Source organism: Euprymna scolopes, chromosome 40 (assembly GCF_053919585.1).
Source record: "Euprymna scolopes isolate OS-2025 chromosome 40, ASM5391958v1, whole genome shotgun sequence".
NCBI lineage: Eukaryota > Metazoa > Mollusca > Cephalopoda > Sepiida > Sepiolidae > Euprymna > Euprymna scolopes.
Window position 1 is genome coordinate 14,839,067 of NC_136521.1, and position 20,427 is coordinate 14,859,493.

The following is a 20,427-nucleotide window of genomic DNA, read 5'->3' on the forward strand; positions in this document are numbered from 1 at the left end:
TATATATATATATATTATATTTTAATTCAGACAGAAATTGAGACATGTCCAAGCGAGTGTTTTATTGCTAAACTGTCTACTTCTTGTAAGTAAAAAAAATAAATTCTCTAGCTGAGATTGAAACAAAAATCTAAAGATAGTGAATCAAGTAAGATAACCATTCAGCCAGCGTGATACACTATTTAAAAAATGTTTTCAAACAGATTAATACTTAACATAAGAAATCTGTAATATGAACCATTCGCGCATACGAAATCGTTAAAAAGTTTGCAAACAAAGAAAATTCTGACGTCTCCCACATACCCATTTTTCAATTTTGTACCATTAGATGAAAACCAATTAAAAATATTTTCATATGTCTGAATAACGTATATATCAAATTTCCAATCTATAGATTAAAAATTCTTTGAGTATATAGGTTGAGAAAGGCCCTCACTTTTATATATATATACTTACAGGCCGCCCGGTTTGCCCAGTCGTAAAATACGCATAAATATTATATTTTAATTCATGCCGAAACTGAGACATACCACTTGTTCAAGGTATTTATTTGCTCCCCCACCGAGCAAATTGGGCACTTGCAAGTAAAATGAATAAATACTCGCTCTGAGATCGAACCTAAGCATAAAGCAGTGTATGAAATACAATAACCATTACACCAGCTTGACACAATTGTTTTCCAAAATGTTATTGTTAGCATAAAATAGCTGTCATGTTTCTCGACCGCGCATGCACAGTCCTGAAACAGTTGATAAACAGATAAAAATTCGACGGCATCATACGTACCCATTTGCTAATTTTTAACCCTTATCAACCGTTTTTTTTTTCGGAAGAAAACCGATTATAAAATATTTCTACATGTCTAAATATCCTATATACCAAATTTCAAATCTGTAGATTAAAAATTCGTTGAGTATATAGGTTGAGAAGTGTCCTCATACACACATTCTCACTTTTACAGATTATAAAATATATGTGCATATGTCTGTGAGAGAGAGAGTGAGAGTGTGTGTCCTTTTGCACATACTGCAATTAAGTTTAACAATAGGTGCATGTAATTAAGGACTATGTGTCAGTGCAAATTTCTCTATTGTTTTCATTGCAACTGCACTTATTACCAGCCATCAATCAGTTCAAAGATTTCGACGTTATTTAAAACAACTCTTCTATAAAAACGGGAGAGTTATACTCGTCCAAGACATACAACTCGAAATCCTCCTCGAACTTAGCTGCAATCATTTGCCCTTCACCGACGTCTACCATGCCTTCTTACACTCTGTACTACTTCAATGGCCGCGGCCGTGCCGAGATCTGCCGTATGCTGATGGCCGCCGCCGATGTCAAATACACTGACAAGAGGTTCGAATTTAACGAATGGGACAAAATCAAGAATAGTAAGTTGTTATCATTATTATTATTATTATTATTATTATTATTATTATTATTATTATTATTATTATTGTTATTGTTGTTGTTGTTATTATTATTATTATTATTATTATTATTAATATTATTTATTTATTTATTTATTTCAGTTATTAATCAGCTAATTTTATTATTAAATAACCAGTTTAGCAGACGGGAAAATAAACAAAAAGCATTGATAATAATAATAATAAAAAATAATAATAATAATAAATAATAATAATAATAAATAATAATAATAATAATAATAATCATAATAATACAATAATAATAATAATAATAAAAAATAATAATAAATAATAATAATAAAAATAATAATAAAAAATAATAATAATAATAAAAAATAATAATAATAAATAATAATAATAATAATAATAAAAATAAATAATAATAATAATAAAAAATAATAATAAAAAATAATAATAAATAATAATAATAATAAAAAATAATAATAATAAATAATAATAATAATAATAATAATAATAATAATAAATAATAATAATAATAATAATAATAAAAAATAATAATAATAAAAAATAATAATAATAAATAATAATAAAAATATTTTTGTACTCACTATACTTGCAATACAACATACTACAGATATGTACAAAACTGGCCTATGACTGAAATATTTATTATATTCATATTATCAAAATTTTACACCAATAATATTCTGGGGAAAACAGGAAAGGAAAAGATGCATTATACTTGGATTGCATTGCTAAAAGCACGAATTGTATTTTTATCCTGAAAATAAAAGCGTAAGCAAAGAATTAATATGGATAATTAGTTTGAGTTTAGTGAATTTGTGACAGCAGCAGAATCTTTTTATTCTTTTGACTCTCAAGTATATATCCGACACAGTTAGAAACAGTAAATCAACCGAAAACCACATCAGTCTATATAAAAAAAAAAGATATAAGATATTAACAGATATATACTCAAGAGTACTAAAAATTAAAAGGACATTTTGTTGTGATGGCCCTAATAATTAGTTACAGATTTGTCCTATCTGGGCTGGCGAATCTGTCCCATTTAAAGGTTCTTTATAAACTGCAGAAATATATCCGTAATTTGATTGGCACCACGCTGTTCAAAAATTCCATTTTCACCTCGAACAAGGCACAGTGCCACTTTGCTATAAGGGACTACTATCGGGGACATAAGTTGCAGAGATTCTATGTAGGGAGTTGAGCAGACAAAATGTCTGTTCACATTACACTTGAACTTCTGCATGTCAGTACAGTTGGGAAAGCAGGAACCCAGAAGGAAGTTCCAGAGTCTAGCAGTTCTGAGGAAGAAACTATTAGAGTAGAATCTAGGGATCTCTACTATGTAGGGGTGGAATTTTGCTGCTTGTCGGGTTTGTCAGGGGTATTTACGTCGAGTGGGTACCAGTGCTTGTAGTTCGTCAGAGCATTCACCATTAAAATACTTGTTGAATGAAGCAGAGACAGGCTCACAACGTTTCTGTTGTGGGAAAAAGGTGTCAAGGAAGAGAAAAAGGCATCCCTCACTAGGCTAAGAATGCTATTTGTCAAGGCAGGATAAAGTCTTCCTAGCAACTCCGGCCCAAATGTGGTAACGGGTAGAGAATTGAATCAGCAGTTAGATATTTACTGGCGCGGTAGAATGATTCCACTATTTTTCCAGCGACCTTGGAACGGATTTGATTACGTGTTAAATTTTAGATGAGGAGTCAGACCAAGAATCTTATCAAAACATGGAGTCGCCCCAAGACGAGAGTCATTTATTTCAGTTGATACCATCCGCTGATCAGAGCGTTAACGATATTAAGATAGAAGCTTGCTTTTATATACATTAAAATTAACCAGTCACCTTTTTCCCCCGTTGCACCACGTGCTCAAGATCAGAGAAGAATCGGAGATCTTGGTCACTTACGGCCTTTGAAGTGTTGCCAGATGGTAGTGTCGTCAGTACAAATGTCTACAAATGATCTCAGGATGTGATTAGGGAGATCATTGGAGAGAATTGGGCCCGGGATGGACTCCTGAACGACTCCAGCATATAACACTGTGAGCTTCTGATTTCTGCCCATCAGCCACTACTCTTATGAACCTATCAGAAAGAAATGATTTAATAACCGAGTAGACTTTCCAGCTATACCGTAGCTGGAGCTCTTGTCTAGTAGACCTTTACGCCATACCCTCTAAAAAGATGTTTGATATGTCAAGAGCATCGGTCGAGAGATTCGCTAAGTTTATGAGATATAACCGTAATCACATCCCGTGTACATCTAGCAAAACGGAAACCATATTGCATGTTACTAAGGAGATTACTTTTGCTGAGTTGGTTGACTACATCTTTATTAAACAATTTGGTTGTAATATAAAATATGAAAGAAAAAAGAATTTTATTAAATGTAAATTTAATGTTTATTTAATGGTACTTTGTGCTTTTGTTTTAAAAATACACACACATATATTTATTAATGAAATCAAAGGGATGTAGTGTTTACCTGATATACGCAATGGTAAACTTCAAACTAATATAAATAACAATATTTATATATAGAACATTTAATATCAACCGAATAAAAAAAGCTCAATACGCAATAGAGAGTAGAGCTTATTATAAAAGAAAGAAAATTAAGACTGTAAGTTGAAATTTACAATCAAAATTTATTGTTCGACTGAACACTCCAAAAAACAATTTAAAAGTCGTTATTCCGCGGAGTTTCAAAGAATGCTATTCTTGTTATTCTTCTCACCAGAGGACATTAAGAAATCAGCAAATTATATTTGTAACAATACTATCATTTGCTAGTTAAGGCATTAAGTGAAACCGCAATTTATTGTAGTTATAAATTGCCAAATAAAAAAAGTGAAAAGATGTTGGATATGTAAAAAAATATTAAAAAACCCGCATGTTATATATATATATATATATATATATATATATATATATATATATATATATATATATATAACATGCGGGTTTTTTAATATTTTTTTTACATATCCAACATTTTTTCATATATATATATATATATATATATATATATATATATATATATATAATGAAAAACAATTTGTATTTAGTTGCAAATACATATTCGTTCCATTCGAGCTAGACAGAGTAAGTGCGTATCAGTTAATTTAAGAAATGACGTCAATGTGTTTTCCATATAATGTTTTAATATATCGAAGAAACTAGGTGTGATACTGGAGCATAAATTAATATGCTGAATCCAATAAGTCTATATACCGTAGATAGTGCAAGTTATTTTCTTATATAATAAGACACTTGGATTGTGGTAGATGTTGAATCGTAACGTGCTCAGTACATTATTATATGCATATTATAATAGAATATTAGGTCTTATAAATTGTATTTGTCAATCAAATAATGTTCAGTACTATAAATTGAGAAAGTTGTGATAATGTTAAACTTTTTATGCTCACTGCTGAACTAGTTGTGACACGTATACTCTTCGCGTGTCTCACTCATACTACCTCCTTTTTTGTTCACGTTACCCGGAAGTGACGTCATGGACAGAACTTATGCCAGGGAATAATTCATTATTCCAGGTAGTATGGATGTGTCCCCCAACATACTATTTTGGTATTTTCAAAACTAAGATTAATATTCTGATCTTCGCAACAATCAGCTTATGTTCTTTTTAGCTCTGTACATCAAGTGACTTCATGCCTTGTCTCGAGCGGTTCATCGACGATTTCAAGACGATTCCATTGGCAATCCTCTTCGAACTAAGATCTGGAAAACAACTTAACAAATTAAAACCGAGAAGAAAGAGAGATAAAGAGAGAGAGAGAGAGTAGAGAAAGAGAGAGAGAGAGAGAGAGAGTAGAGAAAGAGAGAGAGACAGAGAGAGAGGGGGGAATGGGGATGGCGAGAGAGATAGAGAGAGAGAGGGAGGGAGAGTAAAGAGGTATCTATATATATATATAAAAGCGAAAATGTGTGTATGTATGTGTGTATGTTTGAATGTCTGCTAAAAACTTTCAACAGACGCGACGAAAATTGACAAACTCGGTAAAAATATCGAAAAATTGGCCAAAAACGTTTACTTTTCACCCCGAAATTGACAATTTTCGACGGGGGGGGGGGGTCAACAAAAGCGGTCCTCTCGTGACAATGACCGATTCTACACATGCATCAGATGACGTCGTGACCTGATTTACTTTAAATAGTTGAAAAACCGAACAAATTTCATGTACGTCGCATTAGCTCAGTTGCTTAAGACCTTGGTTCATTATCTAAACATTTTGGGTTCTAATCGAATCGTGGTGTGAGTGTGGTTTTTTTTTCGATTTATTAAATTTTAATATCGAAACAGGCTTATTTAAGCCATTTTTCACGTTTTCATCGTTCGTTTGCCTTACGTTAGTTTTTTTGTGTTTTTCCCCGCTTAGTGTTAACGTTGTTTTCTTTTCTTTACTTCAGTTATAGCAAACAAACCTACGTCGTCGTCGTAACGCTCGACGACTTCTGGCCGCGCACCTGTCAATTTGGTTCTTATATAAATTCAAACATCTTTCACTAACTCATTCTGGTTGGCCGATTTTATTTTCAAACTTCGCCTCAGAGCTCCGGGTTCGATCACCCCCGGTTTCTTTTTTATTTAACACCACACACACCTCCAAACACCCGGGCATCGCAGGGTACCCCCCCCCCGCTAGTCTTCTATAAATATAAAAGCGAAAATGTATGTATGTATATATGTGTGTTCGCTTTTTCTGTATGTCTACAAAAGTTTTTTTCAGAGAAGCGGTCGGTTCACAAGTATTTAAAACTTTTTATATCACATATAAATCGTAATATCTCACAGTTAACAACGAAGCTCACCTGTCTATTTAATTTGCTCGATTTCGGGAAGATAAATATTTAACATTTGTCGCTCGCCGCATGTGGGTTAGTCTTTTTCCAATGATATCTTGGGAAAATACTATCCTGCAGTCAAACTTGACCTCATTAACTCATTAAAACGGGCACCTGCCAAATACAAGTAATTAAATAAATTCAATTCTTATTTTCCTACCTAAAAACACACAAGTAGAACAAATTAGAAATGGATTAAATTCAGTGGAACCATCTATAAAATTTACACATGAATCCGAACAAGACAACTCCTCATCAGATCAGAAACCGATCTGAGTTTCAAAGTACATAGAAAAACCACACACAAAAACGATTATATTCACTACTACTCGCACCACAATGATAAAATAAAGACGGGCATGATTATTGTTTTTTTCTTTCGTGTCTTTAGAATATGCAGCCCCCAATATCTTAATGATGAATTTCAATACATTACGAATGCTTTAAAAAACTACAGTACCCATCCTATTTCATTTCTTATGCAAAGAAAAAAGCTACGAAAATACACTATAATATAAATAGACAGAAAAATAAAACAAATACCTCATTACTAAACAGACATCTTTTCATTCCCACCCACACCAAAAATACAAAAATCTACGACACTCTTAATAGACTTGGTTTTCACTTGATACAACCAACTTCCTCAACAATAAAACAGACATTAAAAACTACCAAGCACTCCCCCAAAACCCTCACATCCGACGCCGGTATATATTCCATCCCATGTAACAACTATCAACAAGCGTGCATAGGTGAAACACAGCGAAATTTGAAAGTAAGACTTTACGAACACAGAAGAGATATAAGGAATGGTAACGCCCTAAATGCACTCTTTTGCCATTGTGCAGAACACGATCACTCGTTTAATTTAGATCATGCGAAAATTATTAAATACGTGATAGATAGAGCTAAAAGAAGACTTTTAGAATCAGCACTAATATTAAATACTAATAATATTACGCAAAGAAAAGACTTCTACCATTTAGCCTCTTGCATAGGGAAAATAATAATCAGAGAACAAAATATCAAAACAGATCCTGGCTAACCGTTTTTCCTTAAATATTTCAACAAAATGAATAAGTTTACAGAAAAAAAATTTATATATTTACTTAACGCATTTTTAAAAGTGTATATATAGACATTGAACAACCCAACCTTCCCATACGCACACATGTTTGTCCTTCCCGACATGGGTAGGATTCAAAAACTGTTCTCTTTTTCGTATGAGCTATGACTTTTTCTTTTCTTGCATTTTTACTTCAATATCCTGAAGATGTCCTCTGAAATAAGGACGAAACGTTGATTATTTTAATAATTTTATTCGGGTTTTCTATTTTTCCCAATATATATATATATATATATATATATATATATATATATATATAAAAGTGTATATCTTTTGTATATAAGTGATCTTACCCAAGTGTGTGCGAAACATCTCTATCAGGCTCCTCTTTACAAATACGTGAATGAGGTTGTGTAAAAACTTGAAATGGGGTTGTGTCAAAAAAGCTTTACAAATACGTGAATGGGGTTGTGTAAAAACTCGAAATGGGGTTGTGTAAAAAAAGCTTTACAAATACGAAAATGGGGTTGTGTAAAAACTCGAAATCAGTTGATTTTTCAACAAAACGGAAAGTTTATATATTAACCCCTTCAGTCATATGACCCTTTTAAAACAGGAGATTACCCTGCACATATACATGTTATATACATGTTAATATTTTACTTTATAAGAAACTGACGAAAGATATAGTCTGTTGACTTAGAATGAGGTCTTTATGCAAGAATTCTAGAGTAAATATAGCATTGTGGTGAGTAATCAGTATTAATCTGTAACTGTGTATCAAACGGATACCATAATACTTAGTTCGCTGCACCTTATCATAAATAAGTCCGTACTAAATTTCAGCTAGATAATCCCAGTAACTGCCGAAAAAAGTGGAACTTCAATATTAATTCCAATTAATCTTTATCCGGAGAGACTAAGAGAAATATTATGTTAAACTTGTTTAACAAGCTAAAGACCACACTTCTCTGCGACTTTTAGTTTCGGAAGAGATTGGGTTTAAAAATATACAAACAGACAAACATACATATAGCCTTTCATATATCGAATATATATATATATATATATATATATATATATATATATATATATATATATATATATATATATATATATATACAGGATGTCCGTAAAGTTACTATACAGTATTACAAGTTACTATACAGACACCCAGACACCCTGTAATATATTAACAGTACAGTAAGATATTGTATTAAAATATTTATTTGTAACAAAAGAAATAAAAAGAAATAACACCTTTATGTTTATATATATATATTATTCCTTAATTGGAATTTTTTTATTTTTTTATTTTTATTTTTTTTTAATTTTTATTTTTGAGATGAGCATTATATGTTAATTTTATTTTATTTCGGACTATTAGTCTCATCTTTATTAGTTTTTTTTTTTTTTTTTAAATCTTTTTATTGGTTCACAACGTTTCGGCCAACTTCCTCTGGCCTTCGTCAGGTGGTAACCGCGACGGATAGGAACTTCGAATCTCCTAACTGCATTCTCAGCCATCACTGCCATCCGTAGTTGTTGTCGTGTCACCACATTTTTACCAATGACCTCTGGCACGCTTTGGGTGGGATTGAAACCGCTATCTTCAGACAATGTTCATCTGGAACTGTAGAGATTCAACGTCTCTATCAACTGCGCCACGGGGTAATTGGTCAAAAATGTGGTGAGACGACAACAACTACGGATGGCAGTGATGGCTGAGAATGCAGTTAGGAGATTCGAAGTTCCTATCCGTCGCGGTTAGCACCCGACGAAGGCCAGAGGAAGTTGGCCGAAACGTTGTGAACCAATAAAAAGATTAAAAGCAAAAAACAAAAAAAAACAACAACTAATAAAGATGAGACTAATAGTCCGAAATAAAATAAAATTAACATATAATGCTCATCTCAAAAATAAAAAAAAATCCAATTAAGGAATAATATATATATATATACCAATCGGTACGGACCCGACTATGGAAGAAAAAAAGAAGAAAAAAAAAAAGCCCTTCGGGGCCCGTGGCGCAGTTGATAGAGACGTTGAATCTCTACGGTTCCAGATGAAAAAATTACAAGTGCGGACTTTCTTTTTGCCGGTACTATATATATATATATATATATATATATATATATATATATATATATATATATATATATATATATATATACGTATATATATTTGATATATGAAAGGCTGTATGTATGTTGGTCTGTTTCCGAAACTAAAAGTCGCAGAGCGGTGATAAGGGCCTCAAATAATTAGATTTTTTGTTGACCGTCCTTTTATGGGTCTTTAGCTGGTTAAACTAGTTTTTAAGAGATAAAAAATAGATCTAAACTGAAACAAAGATCATTATACATTTTGTACATTCATATATATATATATATATATATATATATTCCTATTCTTGTGATACATCGACTTGGGGGTATTAGCTGGTTGGATGACCGCGTCCCTTGTCGAGGCAAAGTAGGTGAATTTCACAGTCGGATTTCGGCGCGGTTTGCTTGATCTGTTTTTGGTTAAAAGAAATTCTTGTGTGCGGGTCGTTTGCTCAGTTGGTCGAGTACTTGCCTCGCATACAAGAGGCTCGGGGTTCGAATCCTGAGATCGGATGTTTTCACTTGATTAGCCCAAATAAGAACGAAATCGAGTCTTAGACTTCTAGTTCGTTGACTGTCATGGCTCTTGTGGGCTGCGACGTTGTTTGGCTTCGGGATCTATATATATATATATATATATATATATATATATATATATATATATATATATATATATATATATATATATGTTTGTGTGAACCACGGTTCGGTGATATTGGTTATCCAGAGAGCCAAATAAATTAGTGAATCTGTTTCTTTGATTATACTTTTCTTTCCAGCATGATCGACAAACACTATTCAAATTAAAGATAGCGGACCGTCACTGCCACCGTCAAACGAGAAGTGAATCCGGTTGATTGATAGAGTCAAAGTTGAAATACGCAACAAAATTGGTATATCACCTGATAAATACACAGGTTCTGTTTGCTTAAGTTATTATATTATGAGCCAGTTGTAGAAAAACGTGCGTGATTTCCAAGTACGTACGAATGCATATGCTCACTTGCCAGTTTCTCCGCATCTTAGTGACAACGTTTGTTGAAATATCTGGTGTGGTTTAATAACAAGTACAAATTTCTCTTTGTTTCTAAAACGAGTTTATTATGAAAATCTTCGTCGGTTATAGAGATGAAGAACGTCGGCGGGTCCGACGTGACAGGGACGGCAGCGAAGGAATGTATTTACACGAACTGGTCGGCGTCTCCCGTTTCTCTCTCTCTTTCCCTCTTCTCTCTCTCCTGTCTCTCTCTCTTTCCCCCTCTCTCTTCCCCCCCCTCTTTCTTTCCTGTTTGTGTTCTTCGGTTGTTTATATAGGTCGAATTCTCATTGTTCATTTGTCTGATTATTGACGCTAGACTCCGGCCAATAACTGGGATGTCCAGGCTGTTTCTTTTTTTACGTTTGCTATTGACGAAACCCAGCATTGCCCCATCATAACTTTTCCCCATCATAACAAAAAAAAGTTGGCTGGCTGAGATCGTTGACTCAAGACATTAATGGAAACCTATTATTCCCCTTATGGAGTCGCAAAACCCAACCGAGCCAACTCATATGCTAGCTGGCTCATAGTTGGAACGCAATATTTCTTAAAGTACCGTACATTGTGATACAATTTTGTTATTAATGTATTTAGAATGACCTGATTTTTTAATGCAATTTTTGCGTATCGTTCTTAGTAAATTTGTATTTTACTTTTGCAGACATGCCCAGCTTTTCTGTCCCAGTTTTGGAGATCGATGGCAAAGACAAGATGCCCGAGACCATGGCCATTGCCAGGTATCTGGCCAGGGAACATGGTAAGCAATATTTTAGATATGAAATCTAGAGATACTAATTTTTAATTATCTAATATATAAAATACTATGTCTGTGTGCGTGTCTGTCTGTCTGTACATATTTTTAAACTCTATTTCTTCCGGAACTAAGAGTCGCAGAGCGAGGCTAAAGCGCCTCAAATGATTTGATTCGTAATGCATCGTTCTTTTATGGGTCTTTAACCGGTTGACATAGTTTTTAAGGGGTCAAAATGGCTCAAAATTGAAAAAAAAAGAACATTTTGTACATTCATCTTAGTTTATTCTCAATTTTTAATCAGTTCATATGCATGTCACATTGGTACAGTGGTAACGTCACCAGCTTTGAATACTACGATTTTGTTTTTGGTTTCGATTCTAACTGATGCCACTCAAATGCTTTTTTTTTACATTTGAAATCACGACTCTTTAATATATACGAAATCTGGACAAATTAAAATATCATATTTAAGCGTATTTTACGACCGGACAAAGCCGGCCCACCTACTACTAGGTGATAATGTACTCATGAATGTAAATAAGCGACTTATTGTTATGGAGATCAATCGGATTGCACCCGTTAAGTATTTCCTTTATGAAACTGGATATGTAGAACGATATTTTATTAATATTCCTGTCAAAACTACCGGAATCCCTAAACCTATCATTTCCTAATTTTTCAAGTTTCCATAAAATAGCAATATTTATGTTTTACACACAGTAGAAGCTGTACAAAACTTATAAAGGCTAAATGAACACTTTTAAGCCTTGGGGCGAAATAAAAGATCAGGACTTGCTGATCACGTATAGAAAGAAAATTGAACCCACTTCTCTTTGTGAGACGAGGTCAAAATAATTGAGAGGGATGCAAAATGAAGAGTCAGACAACTTAAAGAAACAGCAGGTATGCTAAAAAATAAAAATCGCTAAGCAGACCAAGCTTATAAATTAATAGCATTTGGGAGTCTCTAATTGTAGGAAAACAAAAAAATTGTACAGCCTAAAAAAAAAAAAAAATCGGCGATGCAAAGGAGATAATCCCCTGTTGATATTTATGAGAGTTGTCTTCTCTTTGTCCACTATTTTTTTCACACATACGAAACAACAGCCATAAAACAGAGACCAACTTTAAAAATACGAAAATAACTACGGAGCAAGTAAATTTTATTTGTTTTTTTTTCCAAGACAACAACCAACATGCCTGACGATGGTCGAAGGCCAAACCAACCGAAACGTTGCACAAATAACACTCAAGATGAGAACAATAGTCCAATCAAAACAAGTAATATAAACAATTAGCATTCATCTAAAAAATTCAGAACTGTAAAGGAATAATAAACTCTTACATTTTTGTAAACTGTTTCCTGCTTTATTATAATTTCCTGCTTTATTATAATTTACTGTTTTATTATATTTTCCTGTTTTATTATATTTTCCTGCTTTATTATATTTTCCTGTTTTATTATATTTTCCTGCTTTATTATAATTTCCTGCTTTATTATAATTTCCTGTTTTATTATATTTCCTGCTTTATTATAATTTCCTGCTTTATTATAATTTCTTGTTTTATTATATTTTCCTGCTTTATTATAATTTCCTGCTTTATTATAATTTACTGTTTTATTATATTTTCCTGCTTTATTATAATTTCCTGCTTTATTATAATTTCCTGCTTTATTATATTTTCCTGTTTTATTATATTTTCCTGCTTTATTATATTTTCCTGTTTTATTATATTTTCCTGCTTTATTATATTTTCCTGCTTTATTATATTTTCCTGTTTTATTATATTTTCCTGCTTTATTATAATTTCCTGTTTTATTATATTTTCCTGCTTTATTATAATTTCCTGCTTTATTATAATTTACTGTTTTATTATATTTTCCTGCTTTATTATAATTTCCTGCTTTATTATAATTTCCTGTTTTATTATATTTTCCTGCTTTATTATAATTTCCTGCTTTATTATAATTTACTGTTTTATTATATTTTCCTGCTTTATTATAATTTCCTGTATTATTATAATTTCCTGTTTTATTATATTTTCCTGCTTTATTATAATTTCCTGCTTTATTATAATTTACTGTTTTATTATATTTTCCTGCTTTATTATAATTTCCTGCTTTATTATAATTTCCTGTTTTATTATATTTTCCTGCTTTATTATAATTTCCTGCTTTATTATATTTTCCTGTTTTATTATATTTTCCTGCTTTATTATATTTTCCTGTTTTATTATATTTTCCTGCTTTATTATAATTTCCTGCTTTATTATAATTTCCTGTTTTATTATATTTTCCGGCTTTATTATAATTTCCTGCTTTATTATAATTTACTGTTTTATTATATTTTCCTGCTTTATTATAATTTCCTGCTTTATTATATTTTCCTGTTTTATTATATTTTCCTGCTTTATTATAATTTCCTGCTTTATTATAATTTCCTGTTTTATTATATTTTCCTGCTTTATTATAATTTCCTGCTTTATTATATTTTCCTGTTACACGTTTTCTAATCGAGACGCCTTCATTCTAAAGTTTCCCTTACTTTATCTTACTATCGCATTCCTGACAATATGTTGGTCTTCGTTAAACATTTATATATATATATATTTGTTTTTAAATCCCCGAAACAGTGTTTCATGGTAAACAACTGATGATCCCTTGAAAAATTTAAAAAAATTGGTATTATAGTAAATTCGAGAGAGTTGATGCAGTGATTGCAGGTGATTAAATGACTTACTGACTAAGTGTTTTTTTATTTTTTTTTTTTAACGAATGATAAAAAGTAATTTTTTGTGTAGTTTCAAATGTTAAAAAAACTTCAAAGACTATATATATATATATATATATATATATATATTTATATTTTACTTTCACATTAAATTTTATCGAATCGAGACACCTTTGTCCTAAGCTTCCCCTTATATCATCTTGAGCCACCACTTCTGAAAACACTACTGATATTCATTAAGTATTTTATTTAACTCTTCTGTTATTTAAGGTTTCCATGGAAAAACCAACATGGATATGTTCAGGGTTGACTACATCTGCGACTGTCTCTACGAAATCATGCACGATTACATGAGGTACTTCCACGAAAAGAACGGACGTTTCAGAGTGAGTTTATTTTATTTTGAATCTAAAAACATAGTTCATAATAACGCGTTTTAATTTATAATTAAGGTGTTCTTGATTGATGTTAAAGGATACAATCCCTTTAGAATTAACACACAATCTATTGAAGTGGATTGAAAAGGGGCAAAAGTTATATCCAGTTGACTTAAAATAAATGCACTATGTTGAAATAGTGATTGAGTTTTTGTGTTCATTTTTGCATTAAGTACTAATCCGTTTAATCCATATTAATCCCTAGCTGGACATAGAATAATACTTTGCTCGTAGTACATTATCATAACAAAGATCCATTCAAAATTACAGCCAGATCGGTTCAGTAGTTTTCGAGAAAAAGTGGAACTTTAATAGTAATCTCTATTCTCCCTGTTAATCCTTAACTGTGCATCGAACGAATACCATAATACTTACTTTGCTGGACCTTATCATGAAGATCGATGAAAAATTCGGCCACATCGTCTCAGTATTTTCCGAGAAAAACGTTTCTAAAAGGCAATTTGTTTTCAAAATTGAAGTCGTCTCGTCAATCTGATTAAGCTATTTATGGTGACTTTTCGTTATGTCCCAATCATTTCAATTATGGAAATCACCTTGTTTTTTATTTTACATTTCCTAACTAATCATCATTTATTTTTTTATGTTTTCTCTTTTGCACTCTGTTATGATTGAGCAAATTATCATGTTTCTGTTCAGAAACGTTATGCCAGGTTTGCAGTGTTAAAGGTTCAAGGACTTTATCAGTTTATATGCGCATGCCTCCCTAAAGTTTGACATTGTCATTTTTCTGTACCACATCGGGTTAATGTTCATACTACTTCTTATTGTGGTCAAATTCATAGAGTAATTATATATTTTAGTGTAAGACCTGAACGACTTTGTCGTGTGTCCATGTTTTATATTGATGTTGAGGAACATAAGGTTTTTTATTATTTTATTTTACAAAGGAGTCACCACTTACCGAGGTTCGGAAGCCACTCGAGGATACGGGTTAATGAGTGTACAGTGGTCAAAGGGGAACATGTTGTAGTCATCGTTAGTAGTGGAAACTTGGTAAATTAAATTATTTAAGGGGGTGGATCATCAAGAATTTGTTCACGTTGGACTTGAAGACAACCATATTGTAGTCAGTTAGAAAGCAGGAAAACGGAAGAGAGTTCCATAGGCGTACAGCTTTGTTCATGGAATCGATACATAATGGTTTCAACTAGACGAGTGTTTTTCGTAAAAGTCAGGATAGGAGGGACTATAGATAGGAGCTCAGACGAGCACTTGCCGTGAAAATAACGATAAAGCAGAGACAGGCTCACTACATCTCTTCTATGAAAATGAGCTCCTGCCACAACGTGGAAACAGTACTCTATCCTTGAACATACTTGGCTCTTATACAGGTAAAGAATTGCATCAGCAGTGAGATATCTACTGGAGCGGTAGAAGGATCCCACCATTTTTCCAACACCATTGATTACGGATTTGATGTACGTGTTCAATCTCAGATAAAGAGACCTAGAAGCTTGTCAAAACATGAAGTATCCCTAAGACGGGAGCCATTTATTTCGATCAGACGGGGTTAGAGCGTTGATGAAAATAGAAGGGTGGTTATAGATGCATTAAAATTAACTAGCCACCTCTTTCCCCATTGCGCTATGTGATCAAGATCAGAGGAGACAGAATCAAAAAGAACTTGGTCGTTTACGGCTTTTGATTTTTTTCCAGAGATGGTAGTGTCGTCAGCATATATGTCTACAAATGATCTTAGGATGAAAGATAATTATGTCGATCACGAAGAGTTTGGCCTAGAATGAACCTCTGAAGGACTCCAGCATTAATACTATGAGCTTCTGATTTCAACCCATTAACTACTACTCTTATCAGAGAGAAATGATTTAATAATTGAAAAGACATTTCCAGCTATACCGTAGCTGGAGATTTTGTGAAGTAGACCTTTATGCCATACCTTATCAAAGGCCGTCGATATGTCAAAGGCAATTTCTCTAGAAAGGAAGCCTCTGTCGAGAGGTTCGCTAATTCTATGAGATATAACTGTTAGCACATCTGCTGAATATCTAGCAGAACGGAAACCATATTGCATGTTACTGAGGAGGTAATTTTTGCTGAGGCGGTTGACTACTTCTCGGTTTAACACAAATTTTAGTTACTTACTCATGACGTACAGGGAACTTATTTGTCTGTATCAAGAGGAAGATGAGCGACCACTAGAATTTTTAAGTACAGGACGTACTGATGAGGTTTTCAAGGCGTTGATAAGAAATACTCTTTAAGACAACGCTTGAACAGCTTTGTATGTAAGGGAATTAGTGCAGATTGAAGCTTTTTTCAGCACTATAGCAGGAATGCTGTCAGAGACAGTTGCTTTACTAGAATCGAGGTTTTTGATTAGCTTGGTAACATCCCACATATATTTGTATGTTGCCTAGCGTGTTTTTAGACACAGGAGGAAATATGGGGGTTGGAGGTCCTGGTCGAACAGAGTAAAATAAACTGCAAAATTTTGACAAAGACTCTGGATTTGTCTGATGCTGATGAGATTACTTCAGATCCATTAATGATGCTTGGGATAGAGCACAGATTTCTATTCAGGATCCTGTTTGTTATTTGCTAAAATTGGCGGGAACCAAGCTGCTGCTCAGTTACTTTGGACTTGACGGAGTGAGCATACCACTCTCTCACGTTCTTTATTACTCTTTTACAGTGGTTGCTGGCAGTCCTGAAGGCGGCTTTAGTCTCATAATATCTATTACGTTGAAAGCACTGGAAATAATGATTTCTTTGCGCAATGGCAACAACACATTCTGGAGAGAATCATGGCTGGCTGCTAGGTTTTTGCTGAAATTTTTGGCAGTTATGAAGCAGTCAATACCTACAATTAACCATTATGTATAATCTTATACTATTAAAGACACGTTCTTTTTAAACATGGAACGTAGAGGTAGATCTGATAAAAATGTACGAAAACTATTCCAGTCAGCTATAGAGTATCGATATACTGTACGATGGAGAGTTATGTCTGAGGAATTATTACATTTTGTTTTTATCGTAACTGAGACAACCGAGTGGTCCGAAGATCCTAGTGGGGACAAAACGGAAGATGAACATACCTCAGAGCAAGCTGTGAGAAAAATGTCTGGGAGATTTGCATACTGACCATCAGTGTCATGCACATCGGAGTTCCGATATAATATAATAATACTAATGTTTCTTCTTTTTCATTACACAATCTGCACTTCGATGTGTTTGCACTTTTTCGATCTAGTGTTTGACGGACCTAGTGCGAGTGGCTTTTTCCTGGGCTGCCACTAAAGTGCCCTAAGTAGATCTGTAAAAGTGACCCCTGACCAATCAATTCCAGGTGTTATTATTTTTAAATTTAGTATTCTTTAAGAATACATTGCGTAGTTTATTTCCAAATAATTTCCCCTCGTTATTATTATTATTATTATTATTATTGTTATTGGCTCACATGGAGCTTTCACACAGGTCATCATACGGCTGATTAAACACCTGTGGGACAACAAGTCTCCTCAGACGTCCAGAACTCTCCACCTCCTTCGATAGTATTTGCAAATAAATTTGCGTTATCGCAGCAGCCTCTCACCATTGATTTCTCACTGGCAGCGGCCATTGGTCTGTACTGGAATTGGAGTGGCACTAAGCCTCCCCAAGGTCCCAGTTCTCTTCGCGTTTGTCCAGCGGAGATCTGGCCAGCGCGCTTTTTTCGGTCTTTCCATCCTCCTTGACCCTTCTCGGCTCTTTGGTTTCACAATTTTATGGGGGGGGGCGGTGATGGGTCAATGGGAGGGGATGCGTGATGGGGGTGTAGAACTTGTAGATATGCAGCTTCAGTGTTCTTCATTCCTTGTAATGCTTCTTCATTATATTGTATACTTGTATTATTCTCCGCATTCAAGAGGTTTGCTTCATATGTCAGCCGTTTTCATCATCATAAATCGTTGTATCTTTGCAGCCATTTCGCTGGTTCCAATTTCTCCCATTCTTTTTCCAAGTTTTTCGGGATTGTTCCTAGTGCTCCTACTATTATAGGTATTATTTTGATTTTCTTAATCAAACAAATCCCCTTTAACTCTCTAGCTAGCTCTGTGTATTTGCTTCGTTTTTCTTTTTCTTTCATACTCACCCTGTGGTCAGCTGGGACAGCAAAATCTACGATTTAATAGAATTTTTCTTTCCTGTTAATTATTACGACATCTGGTCTTCTTGTTGGATGGGGTTTTCTGTCTGTATGTCCATGTCCCATAAGATATTGTGGTTCTCGTTTTCGAGTACTGTTGCGGGTTATGCTTGTACCATTTGTTTGTACGTTCAAAATGCAGTCATTTGCATAATCCCCAGTGTACTGCTCTCTACACTTGGTCGTGCCTTTGTCCACAGAGTCTGCATTTACCGTTTTCTTGTGTTTTATCGATCTTTGCTTTGATATGGTTGGTTCTTATCGAGTTATCCTGTACTGCAGTTATTAGGGATTCAGTTTCTCGATTTACATGTCCTTTTCGCATCCATGCCCTAGTGTTTTCGTTATTCTCATCTTTTGTCATTCTTATGAATCCTCCGTGTAGTTGTTTCTCTTCCCATTTTTCTTTTCTTGTTTTGTCATTTGTCTCTCTGTTTTCTGTTTTTTAAAAGTTTTTCATTATTATTATTATTATTATTATTATTATTATTATTATTATTATTATTATTATTATTATTATTACTACTACTACTTTTTTAATTATTATTATTGTTATTATTATTATTACTACTACTATTATTATTATTATTTTTATTTTATTATTATTTCAGAACGGTAGCTCTGGCAGCATGACGGTAAGTTGATCTTAATATATATATTATACGATACAGATTTTTTCGTTAAGGCTGTTTCACTATAAATTTTAATCACGCACATATGCTAAAATATTGCTAATTTTTTAGATTAAGTTTTGTTTGCAAATGAAAGCACTATATATAGCGATATTAACAAGTAAAGAGAATAATAGAATAATAGAACGCTTAGAATAGTTATTATAAGCGAAAGGTAATACGACTTTTGTCATAATCGCCACTCAAAATATTGCGAGTTGGCAACACTATTTGCCCACACATCCACACACCCTGAGACATACATACATATACACACATATACATACATATACACACATATACATACATATACACAATATACATACATATACACACATATACATACATATACACACATATACATACATATACACACATATACATACATATACACACATATACATACATATACACACATATACATACATATACACAATATACATACATATACACACATATACATACATATACACACATATACATACATATACACACATATACATACATATACACACATATACATACATATACACACATATACATACATATACACACATATACATACATATACACAATATACATACATATACACACATATACATACATATACACACATATACATACATATACACACATATACATACATATACACAATATACATACATATACACACATATACATACATATACACACATATACATACATATACACACATATACATACATATACACAATATACATACATATACACACATATACATACATATACACACATATACATACATATACACACATATACATACATATACACAATATACATACATATACACACATATACATACATATACACACATATACATACATATACACACATATACATACATATACACAATATACATACATATACACACATATACATACATATACACACATATACATACATATACACACATATACATACATATACACAATATACATACATATACACACATATACATACATATACACACATATACATACATATACACACATATACATACATATACACACATATACATACATATACACAATATACATACATATACACACATATACATACATATACACACATATACATACATATACACACATATACATACATATACACACATATACA

The 20,427-nt window shown here is 32.8% G+C and overlaps 1 protein-coding gene across 1 annotated transcript in view; it reads left to right on the plus strand.

Moving 5' to 3' along the window:
* Window positions 1-1,218: 1,218 nt before the first annotated feature.
* LOC145265720 (S-crystallin SL20-1-like) overlaps window positions 1,219-20,427 on the plus strand; it is a 35,657-nt gene continuing 16,448 nt past the window's right edge. Inside the window, exons 1-4 of the mRNA XM_080121775.1 lie at window positions 1,219-1,394; window positions 11,169-11,264; window positions 14,264-14,379; window positions 19,213-19,236. Of these exons, the coding sequence (XP_079977901.1) occupies window positions 1,262-1,394; window positions 11,169-11,264; window positions 14,264-14,379; window positions 19,213-19,236 (369 nt within the window). The 5' untranslated portion in view covers window positions 1,219-1,261. The remainder of the gene's footprint in view (window positions 1,395-11,168; window positions 11,265-14,263; window positions 14,380-19,212; window positions 19,237-20,427) is intronic.